This window comes from Giraffa tippelskirchi, chromosome 2 (assembly GCF_054371585.1).
Source record: "Giraffa tippelskirchi isolate mGirTip1 chromosome 2, T2T-mGirTip1v1.2.pri, whole genome shotgun sequence".
NCBI lineage: Eukaryota > Metazoa > Chordata > Mammalia > Artiodactyla > Giraffidae > Giraffa > Giraffa tippelskirchi.
In genome coordinates, this window is record NC_137276.1 from 107,700,389 (window position 1) to 107,722,116 (window position 21,728).

The 21,728-nt window shown below is 54.7% G+C and overlaps 1 protein-coding gene and 1 long non-coding RNA gene across 4 annotated transcripts in view; both read left to right on the forward strand.

The window, feature by feature from the left end:
* The first annotated feature begins 3,046 nt into the window (after positions 1–3,046).
* LOC145539887 (uncharacterized) lies at positions 3,047–6,723 on the forward strand. The gene is made up of 4 exons (XR_014078028.1): positions 3,047–3,156; positions 4,350–4,410; positions 4,687–4,716; positions 5,684–6,723. It is a non-coding gene; the product is annotated as an uncharacterized LOC145539887 (long non-coding RNA).
* A 2,684-nt stretch (positions 6,724–9,407) lies between these two features.
* Positions 9,408–21,728, forward strand: part of PDE9A (phosphodiesterase 9A) — a 106,697-nt gene continuing 94,376 nt past the window's right edge. For all 3 annotated transcript variants that reach the window (XM_081574233.1, XM_081574234.1, XM_081574235.1), the window contains exon 1: positions 9,408–9,532. In XM_081574233.1, the coding sequence (XP_081430359.1) occupies positions 9,464–9,532 (69 nt within the window). In that variant the 5' untranslated portion in view covers positions 9,408–9,463. The remainder of the gene's footprint in view (positions 9,533–21,728) is intronic.

Consider the following 21,728-nt stretch of genomic DNA (forward strand, 5'->3'; position numbering starts at 1 on the left):
TACACTGATAGATCTTTTTGCAAATGTCTACTAGAGATAACACTTATCATACTGTTTATACGTTCAGGGTAGGAGTGAAGGGAGATGTGTACTTGCTCTTGCTTACAAATCTTCCTCCTCTGTCTGTCTGTGAGTTTGTCAGAGAGCAGGGCCCAGCCACACATTATCTTTGCCCCGATCCTTGCTCCCAGCTCCCGGATCCCCACTCCTGGCCCAGTGCTTCAGCCTGATCTGTGCTCAATGAGCATTTGTTTGCAACCATCTAAATTTGGGTCAGGTTCAAAGGTAGGAAGACCTGACAGGTCCTGCCCGTCCACCTGCTTCAAGGCTGGCCTTCACAAAGTTCTGATCAGAAACAGGCCATTGCAGTTTCCAAACTCTGGCAAATTCTTTTTTATTGGCAGTTTCTTTTCAAAGCTCCAGCCTCTTCTGTCATTAAGAAAAGCATTTTCCCTCATATAAGGATGTCATGGTGGTAAGAACAGGCCCACCGTGAGGGCCAGGGCACAGGGGTTCTGGATCTGAATCCACAGCCTTTCCCCGGGGCAGGAGGCAGGGGAGGAGCACAAGAGGTGAAGCCCCGGGTTAGATGGAGTTTACAGAACTAGATCAAAAGAGAGCAGAGTGTAAGAGGGATGCAGTCATAGAGCTGTGGGCTGAAGGATACACAGACAGCGGACCCCTTCGGAGGGGACATGGCTGACAGCTGGCCTCCCAGAAGCTGCCATCAGGAAGATGCTCAGAGGATCATCCACATGTCATGGCTCTCAGACCCAAAGTATTTAAATGAGAAAATGTCAGTCACGGCTCAACTGCTAAGAAAGAAAAACTAACAACAACAACAACAACAGCAGAAATTCTCTACTGTTAAGGACTCTCTCTTCCATTCTGTAACTTTCCAAGTCTAACCTCTCTCACACGCCAGAGGAGGGGCACTCTTGGTCTGTTCGTTCGCTGGCTTCAGCAGGAAACAACAGAAGAAATGGGCCAATGATGCCCTGCCCTCTCCCTTAGGGAAAGACAGAGGCCCCTCCCTTTGACCTTGGTAAACCCTTGAGGTTTGGGACACCAGGGAGGGAGAAGGACACTCTCAGGACACAGGATAGGGACTTCCTGCTGATCGGACAGGTGGCTGCTTAGGAAATTAGTCACAGATTTACAAGAGGCATGGCCCCCATCCAACTCTGAGTTTACAGAGGAGTTTCTTCCCCTGAAGGATATACCAGCTCTGGTCCCTAAACTAGCATTTGGAGTAATTTTAAAGCTTTCCTAGGCATTGTGGAAGCCACCCAAAATAAATGGGACAGTGTCCTCCTTGCAAACAGCTTGCAGTGAAGTCGGAACACTGGGATCTACATGTGTTTGCTGCTACAGATAACCATGTACAGGTCTGCATACGAATTAGGCTGTTGTGTCCTATTTCTGGAACTGAGATCATCAGTTTGCAGTGAAATCTACTCACAAAGGCAGGCTTACTATTGAGTCAAGTCGAGCCAGGAGGTCATTTGAGTGAGTGAATCAGCTGAGTATGGACTTAGGTTCCTAAAGTTGCCAGGGCAGTCACCTTGAGACCCCTGGATGAGAACAGACTCTGATACCCACCCGGAGGCCCACGCAAAAAGAAACCAACTTGTCGGGCTGGTGTCTGGCGGGCGGCCATACCTATTCACCAGAGAACTGGGGTGATGAGAGAATAAGATTCTCACAGGAGTGAGGTGGTAAGCAGCCTCTCCCAGTGGCAGGTCTTAGCATCGTCACAAGTGAAAGTGAAAGTTGCTCAGTAGTTTCCAACTCTGTTCAACACCATGGACTACACAGTTCATGGAATTCTCCAGGCCAGAATACTGCCATGGGTAGCCTTTCCCTTCTCCAGGGGATCTTCCTGACCCAGGAATCGAACTGGGGTCTGCTGCATTGCAGGCAGATTTTTTACCAGCTGAGCTACATGGGAAGCCCCATCATCGCAGGTGTTTGGACCTAAAGTATGCAAACCCCCACCTCACCCCACATCATCCTACTTGGAGTATCTTCAGCTCTGATGATGTCACTCCATTCCTCTCTCAGTTGGGGCCTGTGCACCAGGAAGAGCTCTGAGCACAGGGAATGTGTGGTCTAGAGAGAGCCAGGGTCCTAGTGCAGCAAAAGGGCGTGAGTCCCCCAGGGCATGTGTCAGTCACTCCCCAATACCAGTGCCTGGCAGCCCTTACCAGGTGAGTGACCTGAGGGGCCAGCCAGGGTCACTCAAAATCTTGCAAGTGGAAGATCAATTAGAGGGCTGGAAGTTTGACAGCAGCCGCGGTCCTGCGGGAGAGACAGGTTAGAGGTGGCAAGAGGTCTGTCCCCTTGAGAGGGGACAGGAAGGGCTCAGACTCCACGCCCCGGCCCCAGAGGCCACTCTTGTTCCTGGGGTGGGTCTGGACTCCAGTGCTGAGCCAGGTCCCCAGGGCTGCAGAGCCAACTGCTGGGGTCGCCCCCTGCCCATGTGGGCTGCATGGGGCTCCAGGTTCCAGAGGCAGCTGCATGGGGCAGAGGCCTCCTGGGGTCAGCCTGAGGCAGCCCTTTCCTCCTCAGAAAACCGTTTCAGCCGGGAATGCATGGTTGGCTCTCAGTACCTCTTTTTATGCTAATTAAGCCAAGGTCAAAATTTCAACACAGGCCACCAGTTTTTTAAAGAAGACCTGGCCTGCCAGGTCACAGAAAGGCATTCACCCCCTGAAGACTGTTCGATGTCCACTCGGCTCCAGGGGGAGGGGCACCCTGCTGAAGGTCCCCATAATCCCCTCTTTCCCCCAGAAGGGCATCATTTAGTGGGCAGATGGCAGCAGGAACAGGGCACGGGGGAGCCAGGGTTATAGCAGTGCTGCTCCTCCTCAGGGAACGAGACAGCCCCAAGTTCTGACGATGGGCCAGACCTGGCGGACTCGCCAGGCCTGGGCTAACGGTTGCTCTCCTGTTATCATATGCTCCCATCAATCTTCAGAATGCCTCGGGCCAGGGGTTGTCACTCTTTTTGGTCAACAAGGAGGCAGGCTCGTGAGGACATGCAAATTACCCAGGGCTGCACGGCAGGGATCACAGAGGATCCTGGGGTTCAGGGACCCCAGGGAGGAGCTCCAGGGGTTCAGGAAGAAGGTGTACGTGACACCTGAATGGATGGTAAGTAAGAGCTGATCTGGGGAGGACAGAGGGAGGGACACTCTTGGCTGAAACGAGGAGCAAAGTCACAGACGTTACAGCAGAGTGTCTGGTGTCTTTGGGGGATGTGGGTGGAGGAGGGCAGGACAGACGGTAGATGTCCGGTATGCCACACTGGAAGGGGCGGGACATCCCCAAGGAGGCCAGCCAGGGAACTGATGGGGGCAGGCGGGTCCGATAGAAAGATCCAGAAACCCACACTCAGGAAGGATGGGGGAGAGAGGGGAGGCAGGGGGCCAAGTAGGAGGCCACTAAAATGGACAAAAGAGGATGGAAGAACACCTTGACCCACCAAGGCAGTCACTGTCCATGAAAGGTGACTGGGGAGGCCACCTGAGGACCCTGAAAAGCAGGGTGACTCTGCACCACCGAGTAAGCAGACCTGAGTGTCTGACTGGGCCCCGAGGGCTCCCGGCACCACACCCATGAGGAAGACCTGTTCCTCCCCATCCAGCCACTTCTACGAAAGCAGGAGGACACTGCCCCTTGCACACGACTTACCCTTTAACTCTTCCTGTGTTCCTTTTTTTATGGGAAAAATATCATCACAGCATTTGAAAAACGCTTTAAAAAAAAAAATGCTTAGAACCCTACCACCCTAAGCAAACCATTTCACATTCTCTTCCTGAATCGGTTCAACTCTCTGCTAGGTTTCACAGAGCTTAACATGGCATGTGAACCCCACAGAGTAGGAGCCGGTTCTGTCCACAGCCAGGCCTGCAGCACTGGGCATGGGATGCGTGCCAACAAACAGTTCGGGCCTGGAATGAAGGGCCAGTGTGTCCTGACCCGCCGCCTCTGCAGATCCTGCGCTGACACTGGCGGGGCCGTAACTTCCCTCGGCCTCTACAAACTTGGCATCATTGTCAGCCTTGATATTCCCTCTGGTAAATGTGCCACAATTTAATTAGCTGTCCCGATCTTTGCAGATTCAGGTCACATCTTTATTTCTTTTTTTAATCTTTCTATTATAATAGATACCTCCTTTCTAAGCTGACAAGAAGTCCAGAAAGCCAGCAGGAAAAGCAGAAGAGTTTTGATTACTTAAACATGTAAAGCCACATTAGGAAGATATTGCAAATGAAGAGAAAAGCTTGTAGAAAATATCTATAAAATATACGATAGTCAAAGGGTTACTACTCTTTGTCTATAAGGAGCCAGTGGAAATCAATGAGGAAAATCTCAGTGCCCAGCTCATAGGCAACAAGATAACAGGTAAGAGCAGGTGAGGGCACCTGTGTCTCCACAACCCCCTGGGATGACCATTGTGAAGGGGTGGATCTCCACCTTCTAACCTGGTGGGGCTGCACCTTCTCTCTTGTGTCACTTGAAATATTTACAAGTAGTAATAATTTTGTAATTAACAAAGCCATAAAAAGAAGTAAGTCGATACGTGCATAAATCAAATATTGTACCACTAAAACTGACACTGCCTGTGCACAAAAGCTTGGGACAGACAGGCCAAAGGGCATATCCTTTCTCTCACTCTAGGTGCCTCCTGGCAGATGGTTTTCCCAGAAGGTGAGAGCAGTTATGGGGGGGTGGGGTGGGGTTCATTTGTTATACAGGCAGAAAGCAGGCTGATTCCTCCAAGGAGCAAAACTTTCAGAATGTAAAGAATCCTCTGTGTGTGTTTGTGTGTGTGTGTGTGTGTGCTCGCTCAGTTGTGTCCGACTCTTTGCGATCCCCTGGACTGTAGCCTGCCAAGCTCCTCTGTCCATGGAATTCTCCAGGCAAGAATACTGGAGTGGGTTGCCATTTCCTTCTCCAAGGGATCTTCCCAACCCAGGGATTGAAACCGAGTCTCCTTCATCTCCTGCATTGGGAGGTGGATTCTTTACCACGGCGCCACCTGGGAAGTAAAGCATCTTACCCCTGACCCGTTGGTTGATGGTAGTCCTCTCCCTCAGTGCTTCCAGACCCCCTTTAATGTGCTCCAACCCCTTGTATGCAGTAAGCACTAATGCATGTTGCTTGTTTCACAAATTCACTTTGTGGTCCCCACACGCCCAGGTCAGAAGAATCGGCACAGGAAGTGGTTGGATTATTTTCAGAATAGTCATTAAAAACACCAGTTAGAGCCAAGAGAGAATAGGCAAAGGCTGCCCTTTGCGCTTGTTCCAGCAGCAGCACGCTGACCCACTGGTCCACCCAGTCTGGGGCACTGCTTGATCTGGCCTGGCCACGCTAGACAGATGCCTCCTCCCACTGACAGCTACCCACTCTGGACTTTTCCTGAGGACTCCGAACTTCCTTCTCCACCTCTGCATCCTTGTTGAAGGTCACCTTCCCTGGGGGGACAGGGAAGACCCTCAACTTTCTCCTCACTGTGGCTCAGCTCCCTCTTGCTGGGGATGAAGGGCTGGTGTGGGACCCTGGGACCAGCAACCAGCTCCTCAGGCCACTGTCTTGGCCCTTCTAATCTGTAGTGCATCTCTGATACCTTAACTTGAAGTTCTTTTTTTGATGAGGTTCTTATGACAATTAGGGGTGAGCTCTGCATACAATGGCAACCGGCTCCAGTATTCTTGCCTAGGAAATCCTAGGACAGAGGAGCCTGGCAGTCCATGGGGTCACCAAGAGTTGGACACAACTGAGTGACTAACACTTTCTGCATACAAGGATGGGCCCTGTGCAAGCTGGATGCCACTACAAGATGTTTCATCACACTCGGGGGCCGGAGATGGAGGCTGGAGCCCCCCGAGGGGCTGGCTTTGCACCTCTATGAGCTCCTTGACTTCTGCCCCATCACTGGGAGATTCAGGCATGATCTGACACCCAGACAGTTGGAAATGTCCCTCCCTGTGGCTCCCCCAGGACTCTGAACTCAGTGGCCAAGTTCCCAGGAGACCCCCCCCAGGCCTCCTGCTCCACCCCCGCTCCTCATCCCAGCCCCCGGACAACTTGGCAGAGGCAGGTGGCTTCCTTGGGCTTTACCTTGATTCTGGGAACTTTCATTGACTGCAATTTTGGTGGTCAAGCCAGGATCAGGAATAGAGGTCAAGAATACCCCGGGACAGATGCGGTGCATGCAGAGGGGAGGGCTAGCTCCTGGACCCTTACCCCAGGGGCCATGCAGGGTGGAAGACCATGAATTTAGGTAGAATCCCATTTTTACGGAAGGAAAGGGGGACATAACACAGATATAATGTCAGCGTACGCACTGAGCCTTAATGAAAGTGTGAAAAGATCTCCAAATTGAATGCAGAATCCAACCACTTCTCAGGACTTCCCTGGCAGCTCAGTGGATAAAAATCCAGCTGCCAGTGGAGGGGACATGGGTTCAATTCCTGGTCTGGAAAGATTGCACGTGCTGCGGAGCAACTAAGCCCGTGGACCACAACTATCGAGCCTACACCCCCTGAGCCTGTGCTCCACAACAAGGGAAGCCACCGCAATGAGAAGCCCACACACGGCAAAAGGAGTGGCCCCTGCTAGCTGCAACTAGAGGAAAACTAGAGGAAGCCTGTGCGTGGCAATGAAGACCCAGTACAATTAAAAATAAATAAATAAAAATAAAAAAGTATCCAACCACTTCGCATCCCCGTGGCCCAAACCACTGCCATTCTTCCAAAGATTATGGTCTCCCCTTGGTCCTTCCTGTCAGGGCATCTCCACCCAGCAGCAGCTAAACCCAAGAGGACCACCTACCTCCTCTGCTCAGCCTCCAGCGTGGCTCCATACAAGAGAGTGAAACCACGCCCCTGGTATGGCCCAGCCAGGGGCCTGCCACCTCCTAGCTCTCTGACCCCACACCCCCTGCAGGCCCCGCTCCATCACCCCCACCCTTCACTCCTGTGGGAGGGGCCTTCTGCCTGGGGCTGCTCCCTTTGCTGGAAGGCTCTTTCCTTTGATGGAAATGGATCCCCTGCTCCCTCTCTAAGCCTGTGTGCTCCTGCCCAGCCACCCTCCCAGTGTCAGCTCTGCACAATCCACAGCACGCCCCTTCCCCACGTGACGTTCTCCTTTGTACTAGTTATTATCCAACATGCCACATGTTGCATTTATTTACACCGTCTCCTCTGTTTCCCATTAAGACGTCAGCTACTCCAGGCCCGGGATTTCTGTATATTTTCCACCGAATGCTCAGGGCCTCAATCAGTGCCCACACACAGCAAGGGCAGCACTGATAGATGAAGGAACCTCGGCTCCCGGGGGGGCAGAGGAAAGGCAGGGTCTGCTGGCTCAGGGATGGAGTAACTGGACAGCAGTCTAGTCAGTCAGATACTTATGGGGCAATTATTATTCTGAATGTAGAATCAGCCAGGCAGTGTAAGGACCCCCCACCGCCAGTGGTGCGGGGTGCACCGTCATAGGACCTCAACCTCTGATCAGTGCTTATGACCCTGCAGAGCTGCATCCAGCCTTTGGGCGCTAGAAGAATATGGTCTGGGTGAGCAAGGTCAGATGACAGTAAGACATGGAGGATAGATAAATACTGGGCTAATGAGCCATCTGCTGGGCGGTGAGATTTCCACGCCAGGCAGCACAATAGCTCCGCAGATCAGTCTCCAGATAAACCCAGAGAACATCAGAACGTTTGACAACAAAACTGAGCTGTAATAACAGCACTCACTCCAATCTTTGGGGATGCATGCGTGCATGCTTAGTCGCTTCAGTCATGTCTGACTCTGTGCAAATCCATGGACTGTAGCCCATCAGGCTCCTCTGTCCATGGGATTCTCCAGGCAAGAATACTGGAGTGGGTTACCATACCCTCCTCCAGAGGATCTGATACATTTCACAATTGTGAGTCAGGTGGCCGGCCGTGACCACCCAGCAGGGTTGACCCTCCAACCCAAAGCCTCCTAGTTCCTCCTCTCGTCCTCAGCCACGTATAAAGCAAACTTTGTCGTGCCCAGGCTCTGACATGGTCCTGTTACTGCACTGGAGGCAAGAGCAAAACCATCATCATTCCTTGAGAGCCAGTTGGCCCTCCCACCTCATCCCAGAGCAGGAAGGGGACATGAAGTGACATATGCTGGACCATCCAAATCTGAAGATGATGACCCCATGCTACACAGGGCTCCAGCCTGGCCAACTCCCTAGACCACCAGGAGGAGTCTGGAAAGCCAGTGACCATCCACTAGGTGAAGGCCAGATGGCCAGGAAAGGAAAAGCAAAGACCACTGGTCGTGGCCGTGATCAGCCTAGCCCGGGCAGACCAGCAGGGAGGAGGGAGACGATGTGCCCCAGACACTCTCTCAGTAAGCAAACCCCAGACATTCAACAGATGGAAAGCAGTGGCTTGGAATTCTCTTAAAATGAAACAATAATTGCATTCTCTGTCTGGGTTTTACACTGGCTTCCAAAAGCAACAGGCACTGAAAGCCCTTCAGCATCACCGCCCTCCCCCAAACTTGTTCCCACCCCCAAGAGAACTGGGAAGCCGCAGAGGCAGTCACCACTGGGATCTGCAGGTCAAGAGCTGCCTGTAATCCTTCCCTTCTTTCCCCCACACTCCCTGTAGCAATTAACACGGGGGGTGGCGACCAGAACAGTGCTGAAGCCAGCAAATAGCGGGTGGCTACACGAGGACAGAAATAAAATTGCCATTTCAGCTCTGGGTGCAGCTGGAAGAGGCCTTCACTCTCGAGGGTGTACACAAACTTAGGGGAAGGAGGTACCTGAAGGAGAAGGAACTTTTCCCATTTCCTACTGAAATTAAATAAGGATGGCTCTCACAGCAGGGAGAGATGGACCCAGGGGATTCCCCCAGGCTTAAGTGGTGCTTGGGTCACAAATAGCTTAGGGCCCCATGCCAGCCAGGTGCTTGCTGATTGATGATAGAGCATCCACCTGCAGCAAAAGAGTCCTAATGGAGCACTGTCTTTGTAGGGAGGTGACCAGCCCTGCAGCCAGAGGGGGTCGCTATGGGAATCTGGTCACGTGGGCAAGCGACTAGCTTTGCAGTCAGAGGGAGTCACTCACTATGAGCACCTGTCCAGAGGGCACTCGGAGACCGGCTGCCCACTTGGCCCTGATTCCCAAGGCGGCTGGAGTCAAAAGGAAGATGAGGGGGCGTGCCTTAAAGTGCGAGGGGAGGAGAACGGAGTATAAACCAGGGAGAGAGGAGAAAGGGGGTGGGAAGGAAAAGGAGGGGAGGTGGAGGAGGAGGAGCTGAGCTCGCGGCCCCGCCCGGCGGCGCGCTGGTTGGCTGGCCCCCGCGTCCGCCCGCCGACCGCCCCCTCCTCCCACGCCCCGCCCTCCCCGCGGCGGCTGGCGTCGAGAAAGTACAGTAAAAAGTCCAAGTGCAGCGCTCGGCAAGATGGGAACAGGCTCCTCGAGCTACCGGCCCAAGGCCATCTACTTGGACATCGATGGACGCATTCAGAAGGTAGCCCCCTCCCCAACCTCCCCCGCCGGGCTGCGGGCGCCCTCCCCGCGCGCCCCTCGCGGTGCCCGCCCGCCGGCAGCTCCTCCCTGGTGACCGCGCGGGGTCGCGGAGGCGGGTGGGGGCCGGCCAGGGGGTGCCGGCGGGGGAAGGGTCTGCGGTCCAGCGCCCGCGCATCCGCGGAGGCGGCTGCGGCCTCTGACAACTTGGGCCGGGGGCGGTGGGGCTCCACGGGGCAGGTGTCCCCACGCGCGGCCCCGTGGAAAGGGGCGACCGCAAGGGGAGTATTTTTTCCTTTCCTTGGTCAGAGCTTTCTTTGTAACAAATCTGATTAGGCTGAGTTCCGACGTTCCGAAGCTGGTCCATTAAGCCTTTCATTTCCGGTGGAAGGACCCTGGAACAGTCGCCCCCAGGAGCCGGTGGGCAGACCCGCGGGACGGACACCCCGGAAGGGGGTGGGGGGCGGGAGGTGCCTGGAGCTCGAAGCCCCTGCGGGGGCCGGGCACCGCTTCCTGCCTAGCGGGGAGCAGGTTGGGGCGGGTGTCGGTGGAGGCTGGCACGGCAGGGGCTGTCATCCTCCACCCCTTCGGTTCCCCATCCCAGCAGGTGGGCAGCCCTGAGCCTGGAGGGGGTGACCCGGGGCTGCTCCACCTCCTGGGGACTGCGGAGAGAGACACGATGACCCTCCGGACCAGCTCTGCATTTAGAGCATCTCCTGTTTCTGATTGGCAGAGAGGGACAAAAAGAGAGCTGGCTTGGAGGACGCTTCTCTAAGCTCCCTCTGAGGTCCTGCGGGGTGGGGGAGAGGAAGGCCACAGTGAGAGAAATGCTCCCTGACCCCAGCTGGACACTTCAGGGAAGCCGTGCATCCGCCACCGTTCACTTTGCTCTTCTCAAGGCGCACCCAGAGCAGGGAAGCAAGCGGAGATGCCCCAGCCGGGCACAGAGTAGGCGCCAGGGCTTGGGTGTCTGGGGTTCTCAGATACCCTCTGCCAGCAGCCTCACTCTCGCCCCATCCCCTGCTTGATCCCAATAAAGGAGAAGTGTGGGCTCCCCTTCCCTCCCTGTAGCGCGCTTCAATGGAACCAGATAACGGGGAGCAGGGGCTCTGAAGCGAGGGCAAGTGGTCACCAGGCACAGGACTCCCCCACGTCCCCTGGCTTCTAGGACTGGGCATCTGTGACTGCACAGGAATTTAACAGCCTCCCCAGAGGGAGAAAGGGTCCTCCACTGAATATTCCCATGCTCCAGCATGGACACGTGTACACAGACATGCACACACGGACACACACGTGTGCACATAAAATGTGGGCACACACATACACAGGTGCACACACATGCACACACCACATATAGACACACAAGTGCAAACACACAGGCAGACATGCATACATACACACAAGCGCACACATGCATGCATCACATATAGACACACATACACACACAGGCAGACATACACACAAGCGCACACACAAGTGCACACAAGCACAAAGACACACGAATGCACACACACAGGCAAAGTTGCACACATACACACAAACGCACACACTTTTTCTGTCCCAACAGAGGAGAATTATCAAGCTCAACCCCTTTTATGTTTTGAAAGAGGTGAGATGAGATGCTGTCAGCATCAGAAGTGACAGTTCCCTCCCAAGAATGTCCTAAAGGCTTCCTGGAGAAGTCCAACAGGATGTGGGTGCCAAGTGGAAGACAGGCTCCTGAGGGAGGGGAGCGCTGAGTGGTGGGCTTGACTCAGCTGTCCTTGGGGACATTTTGCTGCTGAGATACTTGAGGTTCTGGTGATCTCCACAAAAGCAGCCGAGCAGGTGGCCCTGGGAGACCATGAGCACCTGTGTTCAGGAGCAGCCTGATCTGATGTGGAGTGCCAGCTCCACCGCTTTCTGTCATCCTGGGCACCTAACCCTGAGCTCTTCTGAGCTGGCCTCCAGGCCAGTAAGGTGGGACAAGAGCATCGTCTTTGTAGACTGTTGTGAACAGTGAAAGAGGCCATAGACTGAGTGCCTGGAACCCTCTGGAACACAGCAGGTGTGATGTTCTCGTGGTTGGTCCATGCCCTTTGATACAAATGAGAGGAGGCAGACTGTGGTCCTCGGACCTCGGCCATCACTGTCACTGCTTCTTGACCTTGCTCTGTGTCCTCTGCCTTTGCTGCTGGCGCTGGGGGGCTTGGGGGAGGGCTCCTGGCTGCACCTTTAGCCCTGGGGGAGAGCTGGATCATCTGGGGTTCCGAGTGTGTGCTAAAAGTCCTAACCCCCAGCCTACCTCACACTGACACCCAGCAGCTCAATTGGGACTTTAAATCCTGGGCTGAGAGCTCCTACATCAACGCTTTCAGTGGCTGTGGTTTCTTAAAGTCCCAGGTGCTGGATTAATTCCGAAAGTTCCCAGCATGCCGTCATGTACTGTCTCCCTTTTATCCATCCCTTCTCCTTTCTTACTCTTGAGGGGAGAGCCTGGGGAGGCAGGCGGGGAGGCAGGAGCTGCTTCTGGCGCTTGTGTTGTTCTGTCCGCCCCGTCGTCCCTCAGCGGCTCCCATGTTGTTTCTGCACTCCGTCCCTCCAGTTCTCCAGCTCCTGGTCCTTCCCGTTCTCCCCAGAGAGGGCCCCAAAGGGGAGGAAGAAGGTAACATTCAGAGGAGCGGCTTCTCAGACAGTATCTGCTCCAGCATGGCCTGGGGGGGCAGATCTAAAGTTGTCTGAAGGGATGGCCAGCCAGCGTCCCCTCTGAGGATGTACCACCATAGGGATAATGCTGTAGGTGTTCCAGGTGTTCTTAGAGGAAAGTGGCGCCCCGGTGACTGGCTCACTGCTTCCTTGGTATGAAGGAGACTCGAGCACACTCGTCACATCACCCACCCAGGTACCCAGTGCAGGGCTGCCACAGGGATCTGGGGTCCCCTTGAAGTTTCTGTGTTCCATCTGCGGGCTTTTCCTGCAGAGGTTGTGTGTAGGAGGCTTGGTGGGGGGCGCAGATGCGGCTAATCTTCCCGGGTCTGGGTCCTTCCTGGTGGTACCCTGAAGCGGCCTCCAAGACAACTAAGAGGTATGCAGGGATCCAGTCCCTCCTCAGGGCCACCACTTCCAGCCCCTCAGATCCGGATTAGTTCCCTGACCCTCAGTCACCATTTCTCCACTGCCATGTGGGGACACTTGTCGTCCTGCTTGTTGCAGGAATCAAAGTAGACAGAGCAAATCACTTAGTTATCCAAAGTGTTCACTGAGCAGCTGCTCCTTTCTGAGGGCTGGAGTCCAGTGTGAATGGGGCATTCATGGCGCTCAGTGAGGCCCACCAAGCCATGGCCCCTTTGTGCACCCTCCCCCACCCTGCTTCCCCCCGGAGGGACAGACTGAACTGCTGCTATTGCAGGGTGCCCAGTGAGGGACAGGACACAGCAGGACCCAGCTGGAGGAAAGGGCTGATGCCGGCTACATGCGAGTTTCCATGAAGAGGCTTCCTTCCTTAGGGAAGACCAGCCTGGTGGGGAAGGGGCCCTTCTCCCAGGCTGGGCAGCCTCAGGAGGACCCAGCCTGCGACTGCCAAATGGCCAGGGCAGCAGCCTCACACAGCCAGCTGCATCTCCGCACACCTGTCCACATCTCCTGCTCCGCCACTTGTCAGGGGCACAGGTGGGACCTGGCACCTCTTGGCACCAGGTGAAGGAGGAGGGAGTGGGTGCCGTGTCCCCAAACCCAGGGAGCAAGGAACCTGGCTGTCAGGACTCCCCTCTAGAGCTTATGCATCTTATCCCCACCCAGAGGGCTTGCTGTTTCTCTCCGAGGCTTCCCCCACCTCAGAACTTGCTCCGTTCTCCCACCCGCCTCCGGAGGAGGGTTGGGCTTGGCTGGGTTGCTTGGGGCATGACAGATGATGCCACTGACATCAGGGAGCTTGAGGGACTCCTGCCTGGTGGCATGTCTGGGCATGGGTTTGCCCACCTTCTGAAGGAGGCAGAGTGAGGCCTTTGTGGGATCCCTGGCCCTGGGCTTGGGCTTAGTGAGAAGCCTCATCTGGGCAAGGCCAGTCCTTCTGGGGACCATCGTAAGTGGTGCTGAAAGGGACCATTGGTACATCGCCTGTCTAGCAGCACCTCCTGCCCCACCCCCACGGTGAGACAGCCCCTCACCAGGCGCTCTCTGCAGGACCACCCCCAGCCACTCTGAGCTGCGTCTCCACCTTGCTCTGTAGCTGGAATCCAGGTCTTAATAGGCATCAGCCGCTCGAGTTCTGCTCGGTTGTTTGTGCTCTGAAACAAATGAGCAAAACCTGGAAGGAAGAGCAGAGAGAGCCCTGGAAAGTTGTTGAAATGGCAGCAGAAGGCTGTTCCCAGTTCCCGACGGCTGGTTGTGGTTGGGTCCCCCCCATCCCCCGCTGTGACTGCTCCCTGTTTCCCCACCGGAGCTAAGCCCTCATCTGCTGGGGCTCCTCTCCATGTGCTGCCTTCCTCTCAACCTGGCTCTGTTGCCACTTGGGCCCCGGGCCCTGCCATGGATTCCTCGGGAGCCAGGGAGCCCCCGTGGACCTTCAGGGAAAGGCCCGCTGTCCCCTCCCCAGAGGTTTCCCTGGGGCTCAGGCCCTCCTCCCTGCTCTGGGGGCCCTGGCTGTGCCTGCCCTGCCACAGGCTGCCCGTGTCCCCCTGTCCTGCTCCAGCCCTGCTCCTTCCAAGGACGTCAGCCTCCCCTGCCTTTGGCACAGACATAGGCTTTGGCCTTTCAGGCTGGCTGCTCATCTTCAGGGCAATCCTGTCCTCTGTTTGTTGAAGGATGCCCCTGCCACAGTCTTGTCCAGTGTGGTCAGCCTGGCAAGGCCTGGTCCTTTCTTGGCTCATGAAATGTTTCCCCTCCTGGGATGTCTGTCTGGCCACCAGACCAAGCCCAGTGGAGAGTCCCTTTCACCCTCAGATGTGTGCTTGGCTTGCCCCTCACTCAGAGCCTCCCTTCCCTGCCCATCGGCAGGGTCTTAGCTCATCTGTACAGGGAACGTCCGAAAGACCCTCTGCAGTTCTCTGAGCTTTGCTGCTGTCTGGCTCCTCGCATCACCACCAGGTGGACGGCGGCTCCCCTTGGTCACCCTCCGAAGTCCCAGCAAAGGCATTTATCTTCCTTTAAATGTTCATAATGTAAGAGCCTTAAAAGGATATTGAATTGCAGCCAAGGAAGCTGGAGAAAGAGGGTCATTCCACACCCTCTTGGGGTTTCAGTGTAAATGGAGGCAGCTCTGGTCATCATGGGGCAGAGACCCTGCCCCTTGCCCACGATGACCCTGTGTCTCCAGCTGGGCTGTGAACATTGACATATCTCCATTTTCAGTCTCTCTTCACCAAATAGATCAGCCACTAGAGTGCAGCCGCCTGACTCCTGAGGGGCCATACCGGGTGCTCCTGAACACGACCTCACAGTCTCACACGTTCTAGCCCGAGGTCACGGGGGACCCAGGATGCAGCAGGTCTCCTTCCTCCTTCCCACGGGCTGTGGTCGGAGCCTCTTAAGCCAGACACTTTCTGACACCTGGAGGCCCTGGGAGGGGGTTGGCTGGGGGCCTGAACCCCGCTAATGCCATCGGGGTTGATGGATAATGATGTGCAGACCTTGTAGGCTGAGTGCAGGGGCAGGGCTGTTCTCCACAGTCACCTATGTGTTGGGCGTAGGCCATGGTGCTGGACACAGCATCTCAGTGCCTGGCTCTGCCAGGGGAAGCCCCCAGGGAGGTCACCTTCTCCTCGATGAGGTGGGTGCAATGTTGGCACCCCGCCCCCCATGGGGTGATGCGGATGGCTCTGAACAGCACCCATATGGAGCCCAGGGCAGAGCTAGCCCCTGCAGAGGCTCAGTGAGTGCATCTTGTCCCCTGGAACCCCTCCCTGTGCCCGGTACCGATCCCCTTGGAGACTCTGGGAGGAGCCTGGCAGTGCCTCGGTGTCCTCAGTTTCATGTCTGTGAGCCCACTGCGACAAATAATCACAAAGAGGGGGCAGTGCCCAGGCCCTGAAACCCCGGGGCCCACTGCCCAGGCACCTCCTTCTCCAGCCTGGCAGAGGCGATGCCTGTTGGCAGCAGGGCTACCTCAAGCCCTGAGCGAGGGCACCAGTGGTCTTGCTAGAGCCCTTGTGGGCTGAGGGGCTGCTTGGCCTCAGAAACATGCAGAATGCAGCCCTGGGCATCAGGGAAGAAGAGACCAGGCAGAGCGCCCTGTCAGAACCAACGTGCAGATGAGAGATGAAAGGGATCCCTCCAGGATGCTGAGCCCTGTGCCAGCTATGGGGGCCCAGACACCAGCCAGGCTGTGTGCAGCGGGAGCTGGGTGGACAGGTAGCCTATATTCACTACAGGCTGGGACCCTGCACCCCTGTCCTGGGTTTACTGTCTGCGATTGTCAGGCTGCACTCCTGGGGCCTGGGGGAGCGGACTTTGGCAAGAAGGTCTAAGAGGGTCCCCAGAAGACTCAAGAGGGACCTCAGGTGTCCTCGTGATAAGGTAGCCCAGTCCCACCCCACTGAAGGGTTTCTCCATGCTCCATCTCCACCTCTCGCCACTCGGGACAGACAGGCCATGAGATGGAAGAGGGCCTCCATAGCCCTTGCCTGGGTGGGGCAGAGGCCTGGGCTCCAGGCGGGGATGGCTCATGGCCAATGGAAGGGGCACGTTAGTGGCCCAGCTCAAAAGGCCTTGACATGGAGCCTCTTACTCGGCTCACCAGGCTGCTTCCTCATGCTTTTGTGGCTATTTGCATTTCCAGAGTTGTGAATCTTTCTGAGAAAAATGTATCCTAAGACCATGCACACCTGAAGATACAGCTTCAGGAGTTTCAAAAGTGCACGCATGTCTCCCTGGGCACCAGTTTACAGCTGTGCTGTGGGTCACTGCACAGTGCATTCAGCTGCCTTGGAGGTGGCACCAAGCATCTTCAGTCTCAAAAAAGTAATATCTGCAGTCGATGGTGTGATTACGTGCCTTGACCCTACTCCTGCCTGCTTGTCCCCTGCACCAGCTCCATCACCTCCACCAGGTACTACATCTCCTTCACGACTCCCAGAGCTCTTCACCCAATGGGAACTTTTGCCTAAACAGAAACTTTCAGCACCTTAACTCTGTCTGTTGTTGCTCAGTTGCCAAGTTCTGCCTGACTCTTTGTGACCCCGTGGATTGCAGCACGCCAGGCTTCCCTGTCCATCACCAACTTGCGGAGCTTGCTCAAACTCATGTCCATTGAGTTGGTGATGTCATCCAGTCATCTCATCCTCTGTCACCCTCTTCTCCTCCTGCCCTCAGTCTTTCCCAGCATCAGAGTCTTTTCTGGTGAGTCAGCTCTTAGCATCAGATGGCCAAAGTATTGGAGCTTCACCTTCAGCATCCGACCCGCCAATGAATGTTCACGGTTGATTTCCTTTAGGATTGACTGGTTTGATCTCCTTGCAATCCAAGGGACTCTCAATAGTCTTCACTGACACCAGAGTTTGAAAGCATCAATTCTTCAGCGCTCAGCCTTCTATATGGTCCAACTCTCACATCCATACATGACTACTGGAAAAACCATAGCTTTGACTATATAGACCATTGTTGGAAGAGTGATGTCTCTGCTTTTTAACTCAGTCTAGACATGATTAAAGAAGACCCAGAGTGTTCTGTTCATTTGGGTTCAGATTCCCTGCCTAATATTTTTTTTTAATTTTTAAAAATTGTAGTAAAACACACATAACATACAGTGTTACCAACTTCACCATTTTACGTGTACAGTTCAGAGGCATTAATTCATTCACATTGTTGTGCAACCATCCCCACCATCCATCTCCAGAACTTTCTCATTTCCCCAAATGAAACTCTGTCCCCACTAAACACGGCCTTTCTGTCCCCTTCCACAGACCCTGGCACCAACCACTCTGTCTTCTGTCTCTGTGAATCTGACTTCTCTGGGGACCTCCTGTAGAAGAGGGTGTCATATAGTATTTGTCCTTTTATGGCTGGCTTCTTTCCCTGCGCATCACATCCTTAAGGCTAATCCAAGTTGTGCCAGGTGTCAGAATGCCCTTCCTCTTTAAGACTGAGTCAGATTGCCCTGTGTGGATGGACCACATCTTGCTGATCCATTTATTCATCAATGAATCTGCCTGCTATCTTGTAAACCTGAATCATTTCCACTCTTCTCTCCTCAGTTTGCAAAGAGTAGGTCTGTTGCAATGGTGCATTATTGTGTCTTCTGGAAAACGTTGTGTTCCCATAGTCCTCCTGTTTTCCAGACCTGGTTGTATTCATCTCAGGCGGGTGTTTGCAATGTGGTCCATGAAGTGTGATGTATTGCAGGCGGGGATGAGAGTAAACTGTTCAGGGAAGACAGATGCTTTTCCGATGCAATTACACTCAGTCCATTTACTGGCAGCATGACATCAGTGTCAAGAGCATCAATTCAGGGAGGGGTGCAGTTTGTGTGCGTTTGCACCCATGAGTGTGCAGGCAGGTTACGTGCCTCAGTGTCTTCATCTGTGTGGTGGGGGGAAGCCAGCGTCCACCACACAGGGTGGCTGTGATGAAATTCAAGTGTGTATGTCCTGTGCTGAAATAGGGTGGCATGTGGTGTGTGCTGTGTAAGGTCATGTTGTTTTTATTTTTATTTATCCATGTCATGGATTTGAGTTGCCAGATCTCTGTGTCTTGTTGGAGGAGCCTTCCCGAGACCCCTGGCCTTGTGCATCTCCCCATCATTCCAGGCCCAGGGCCGTGTCCAGGCATGCTCTGTGGAACGAAAGGCCGGGCCACCTCCACGGGTACGTCCCACTCAATGACACTGGTGACTGTGTTCCCCAGATTGGCCCCCAGCCCACACTCCTTCCCCCATTCTTCCCAGGAAAGACAAGACTGGGAATGCCTTTCATTTCTCCTCCCACTGTTTCTGTGGGGACTGCAGTGAGGAGTGAGGGTGGGAAGGGGGGACATGACCCCCCAGCGCAGGCTCTCGGCTTTGATGCATCAGGAACACCAGCCCGGGTAGTGACGTGGGGCAGCCTGCCTGTCTGCACATGCTCCAGCCGCATTAGGGTTTCTAGGCCTCTGGTTCACTTATTCTGCTGGAAGGGGTTGTAGAGATACTCACAAGCACTTAACAGTAATTTTACAGGTGGAAGAAGCCTTTATGTGGAAGCAAGCCGTGTGTGGGGCGTGCTTGGCCAGTCACTGGCCCCTGTAGCCTGGGGACTCTCGCCGTCTGTCCTTTGTCCACTGGCTGTACCCCCCTGCCCAGCCCCTCAGCCCCTCGTGTGCAGCCTGGGAGAACTGCCTGGCCCTGTAGGGGTGCAGGGTAGGGGAGCTTCAGGGAGACAAAGTCAGAGCCCACCTGTGGATGGTGGGAGTTAGGACCATTTGTCACAGGCAGATCCTCCTTGGTTTAGCCCAGATAGAACACAGCCACAAGGCAAAGCAGCCACTGCCCTCCCATCACCACACCTAACCGCAGGCTCCGGGTACCCGGGCGCTGTCCAGGGGACTCAGGCATCCCTGAGGCCGGCCGCACGTCACATTGATTCATTCTGTAAGCAGAACAGTTAGCGGAGCCCTGTGACTCAGGCTGCCTTTATCCTCACAGCTTCTGCCTTGGGGATTTTTTGTTGTTGTTTTTACTTTTCATAGCGTTACAAATCACAGAAAAAGAGGCCGTGCATTTGACATGATCATCTAGCGATCTTCAATAATCTCTCCACCTGCAGTTTACATTTGCAAAAGCAGCTCACGCAGAGCGTTGTTCCTTGTTACGTAAGGCTGGCTGTCAGCAGCAGCAGCAGCCGGGTGTGGCTGGAGGCTGGTCTGAAGCCTGTCTGCTGCACGCCCCAGTTCCAGTGTGCTTTGGGGAGCAGCCCCCAAGGTGTTTTCGCTCAGACTTGTGTTATGTAGGCTTCACATGGGGAAAAGTTGAGAGATGGGCAGTGCTTAAAGACTCAAAATTAATGGTCATACATACTCTAAAAAAATCTCTCAATGAAGCTTCTTATGTAAGCCTCAAATGTCTTACCGTCACTGTTAATAACAAAAAAATCGAAAACTGGGAGCAAATACAAGGAGCACTGAAACACGTGACTCCAGGGATGGCCCAAGACGCCCCCTGGAGCCGCCAGGATGTGCAGCCGTGGTCCAGCGTGTATGGGAGACCGATTCTGCATGTGGTGTTTTGAAGGCTGAGCCACAAAGAGCAGAGATGAGAGATGGCATCTGTGCCCTCTGGGCAGAGACGCACAGAATGTTCCAAGGAACGAGGGTGTGGAGGGCATTTCTGGTGGCCAAGGTATAATGGGGAAACGTGTAGAAGCAGTGAATTTCCTCCAGGAATGTTTCTTGAAGCAGTGCTGAGTGGCACTGACAGAAAAGGTGGATGAGACGGGTCACAGCCTCAGGGAGTGGAGAGGACACACCTGTGCAGGTGATGCCTGGGTGACGGAGGAGCAGCAGCCCTGTGGGTGGGCAGAGGCCGAGGGCGGCCCTTCTCAGCGCGAGACTCGTCTGCCCATCCCAGGTGCCTAGGGCGTTAAGCTCTGATCATCGGGGTCCGAGTCTGTGGGCTTTGGTAAATAAGTCTGGAGGGTGTGGGCTTCATGTACTGCTGGATGCAGCTGATGTTCTGAACTATGGACATGTCGACACCTGCTTCCACCTGACCCCTGCTCCCTGTGCCCCCACGTTTCCCCCCGGAACGTGATGGAGTGCGGAGCCCCACACCCTGCTTTTCCCGATTCATCTTGTGCACAGTCGCTCTCCTCCTAGTCCCTTCCCCAAAGCCCAGGGCCTCCTCGGGATGGAGGACCCTGGGTCTCTTGTGTTGGTGCTGTAACCAGGGCCCTCTCTGGGTCTGGGGTCTCTGACTCCGTCTCCAGCCCTGCGGTGACCCCTCCAGCTCCCACCCTGCTCTGCAACACCAGGCTTGGCTTCTGGAAGAAGGAGCCATGGGGGTATCGGCTTTCAACCAAGTGCCGTGAGCCCTGAGCATCAGACTCTAAGAACAGTGTTCAGTTCAGTTCAGTCGCTCTGTCGTGTCTGACTCTTTGCGACCCCATGAATCGCAACACACCGGGTCTCCCTGTCCATCACCAACTCCCGGAGTTTACCCAAACTCATGTCCATCGAGTCGGTGATGCCATCCAACCATCTCATCCTCTGTCGTCCCCTTCTCCTCCTGCCCTCAATCCTTCCCAGCATCAGGGTCTTTTCCAATGAGTCAACTCTTTGCATGAGGTGGCCAAAGTATTGGAGTTTCAGCTTCAACATCAATCCTTCCAATGAACACCCAGGACTGATCTCCTTTAGGATGGACTGGTTGGATCTCCTTGCAGTCCAAGGGACTCTCAAGAGTCTTCTCCAACAGAGGCTGCTTGGGCCACACAACCTCCACATGCTGGGTGACATGGGTGCCGTGCGACCTGGGACAATGTGGGTCTCAGTGTGGCCTGGGAGACACTGCCCGGCCTATGTTACCTCGGGGACAAGCACCCCTGAAAGTCCAGTGGCACTGAGCAGAAACCCCGATCTTTGGAGGCACTTGTAGCAGCCGTAGGGGAGGCCCTCGGGGGTTTTCTCCAGGTGGTGGATGCTGGCCTCTGACTGGATAAGAAGCTGGACAGTGGGGTTGGACCCACCCGAGGCTACCATTGCCCATGCCCAGAGACATTTGTTTTCTCGCAGGAAAACCATTTTTCTTACTTTTTATTTTGTTTTGGAGTATAGCTGATTAACAATGTTGTGATAGTTTCAGGTGAACAGCCAAGTGACTCAGTCATACACATACATGTATCCATTCTCCTCCCGACTCCCCTCCCATCCAGGCAGCACATAACGTTGTATGCCCAATTTTTCTAATGAAATTTCAAACAATAAAAAGGAAATTCAGGGGGCAATGAAGGGAAGAAGGAAGGCCTCTCTCTACTGTACATGGACGCTTGTCAGCTCCCCCATGCTCCACAGCCAGCTCGGTTCAGCAGCTTTCCTTCCCCACCTCCCATCTCGATGTGATCGCCGTTGCTCCCAGGGGGTCTGTGTGATGGCCCAGGTTCCTCTGGCCGGTTCCTGTCTGCCACGTTGTCACCTCGTCTTGCCTTGTTCCTGGGGGTTCCCACTGTTTTTGGTGAATTGTGTCCCCAAAAAAAGATATGCCCATGTTCTGACCACCCCCCCCAACAACCTGTGAATGGACTATGTTTGGAAATAGG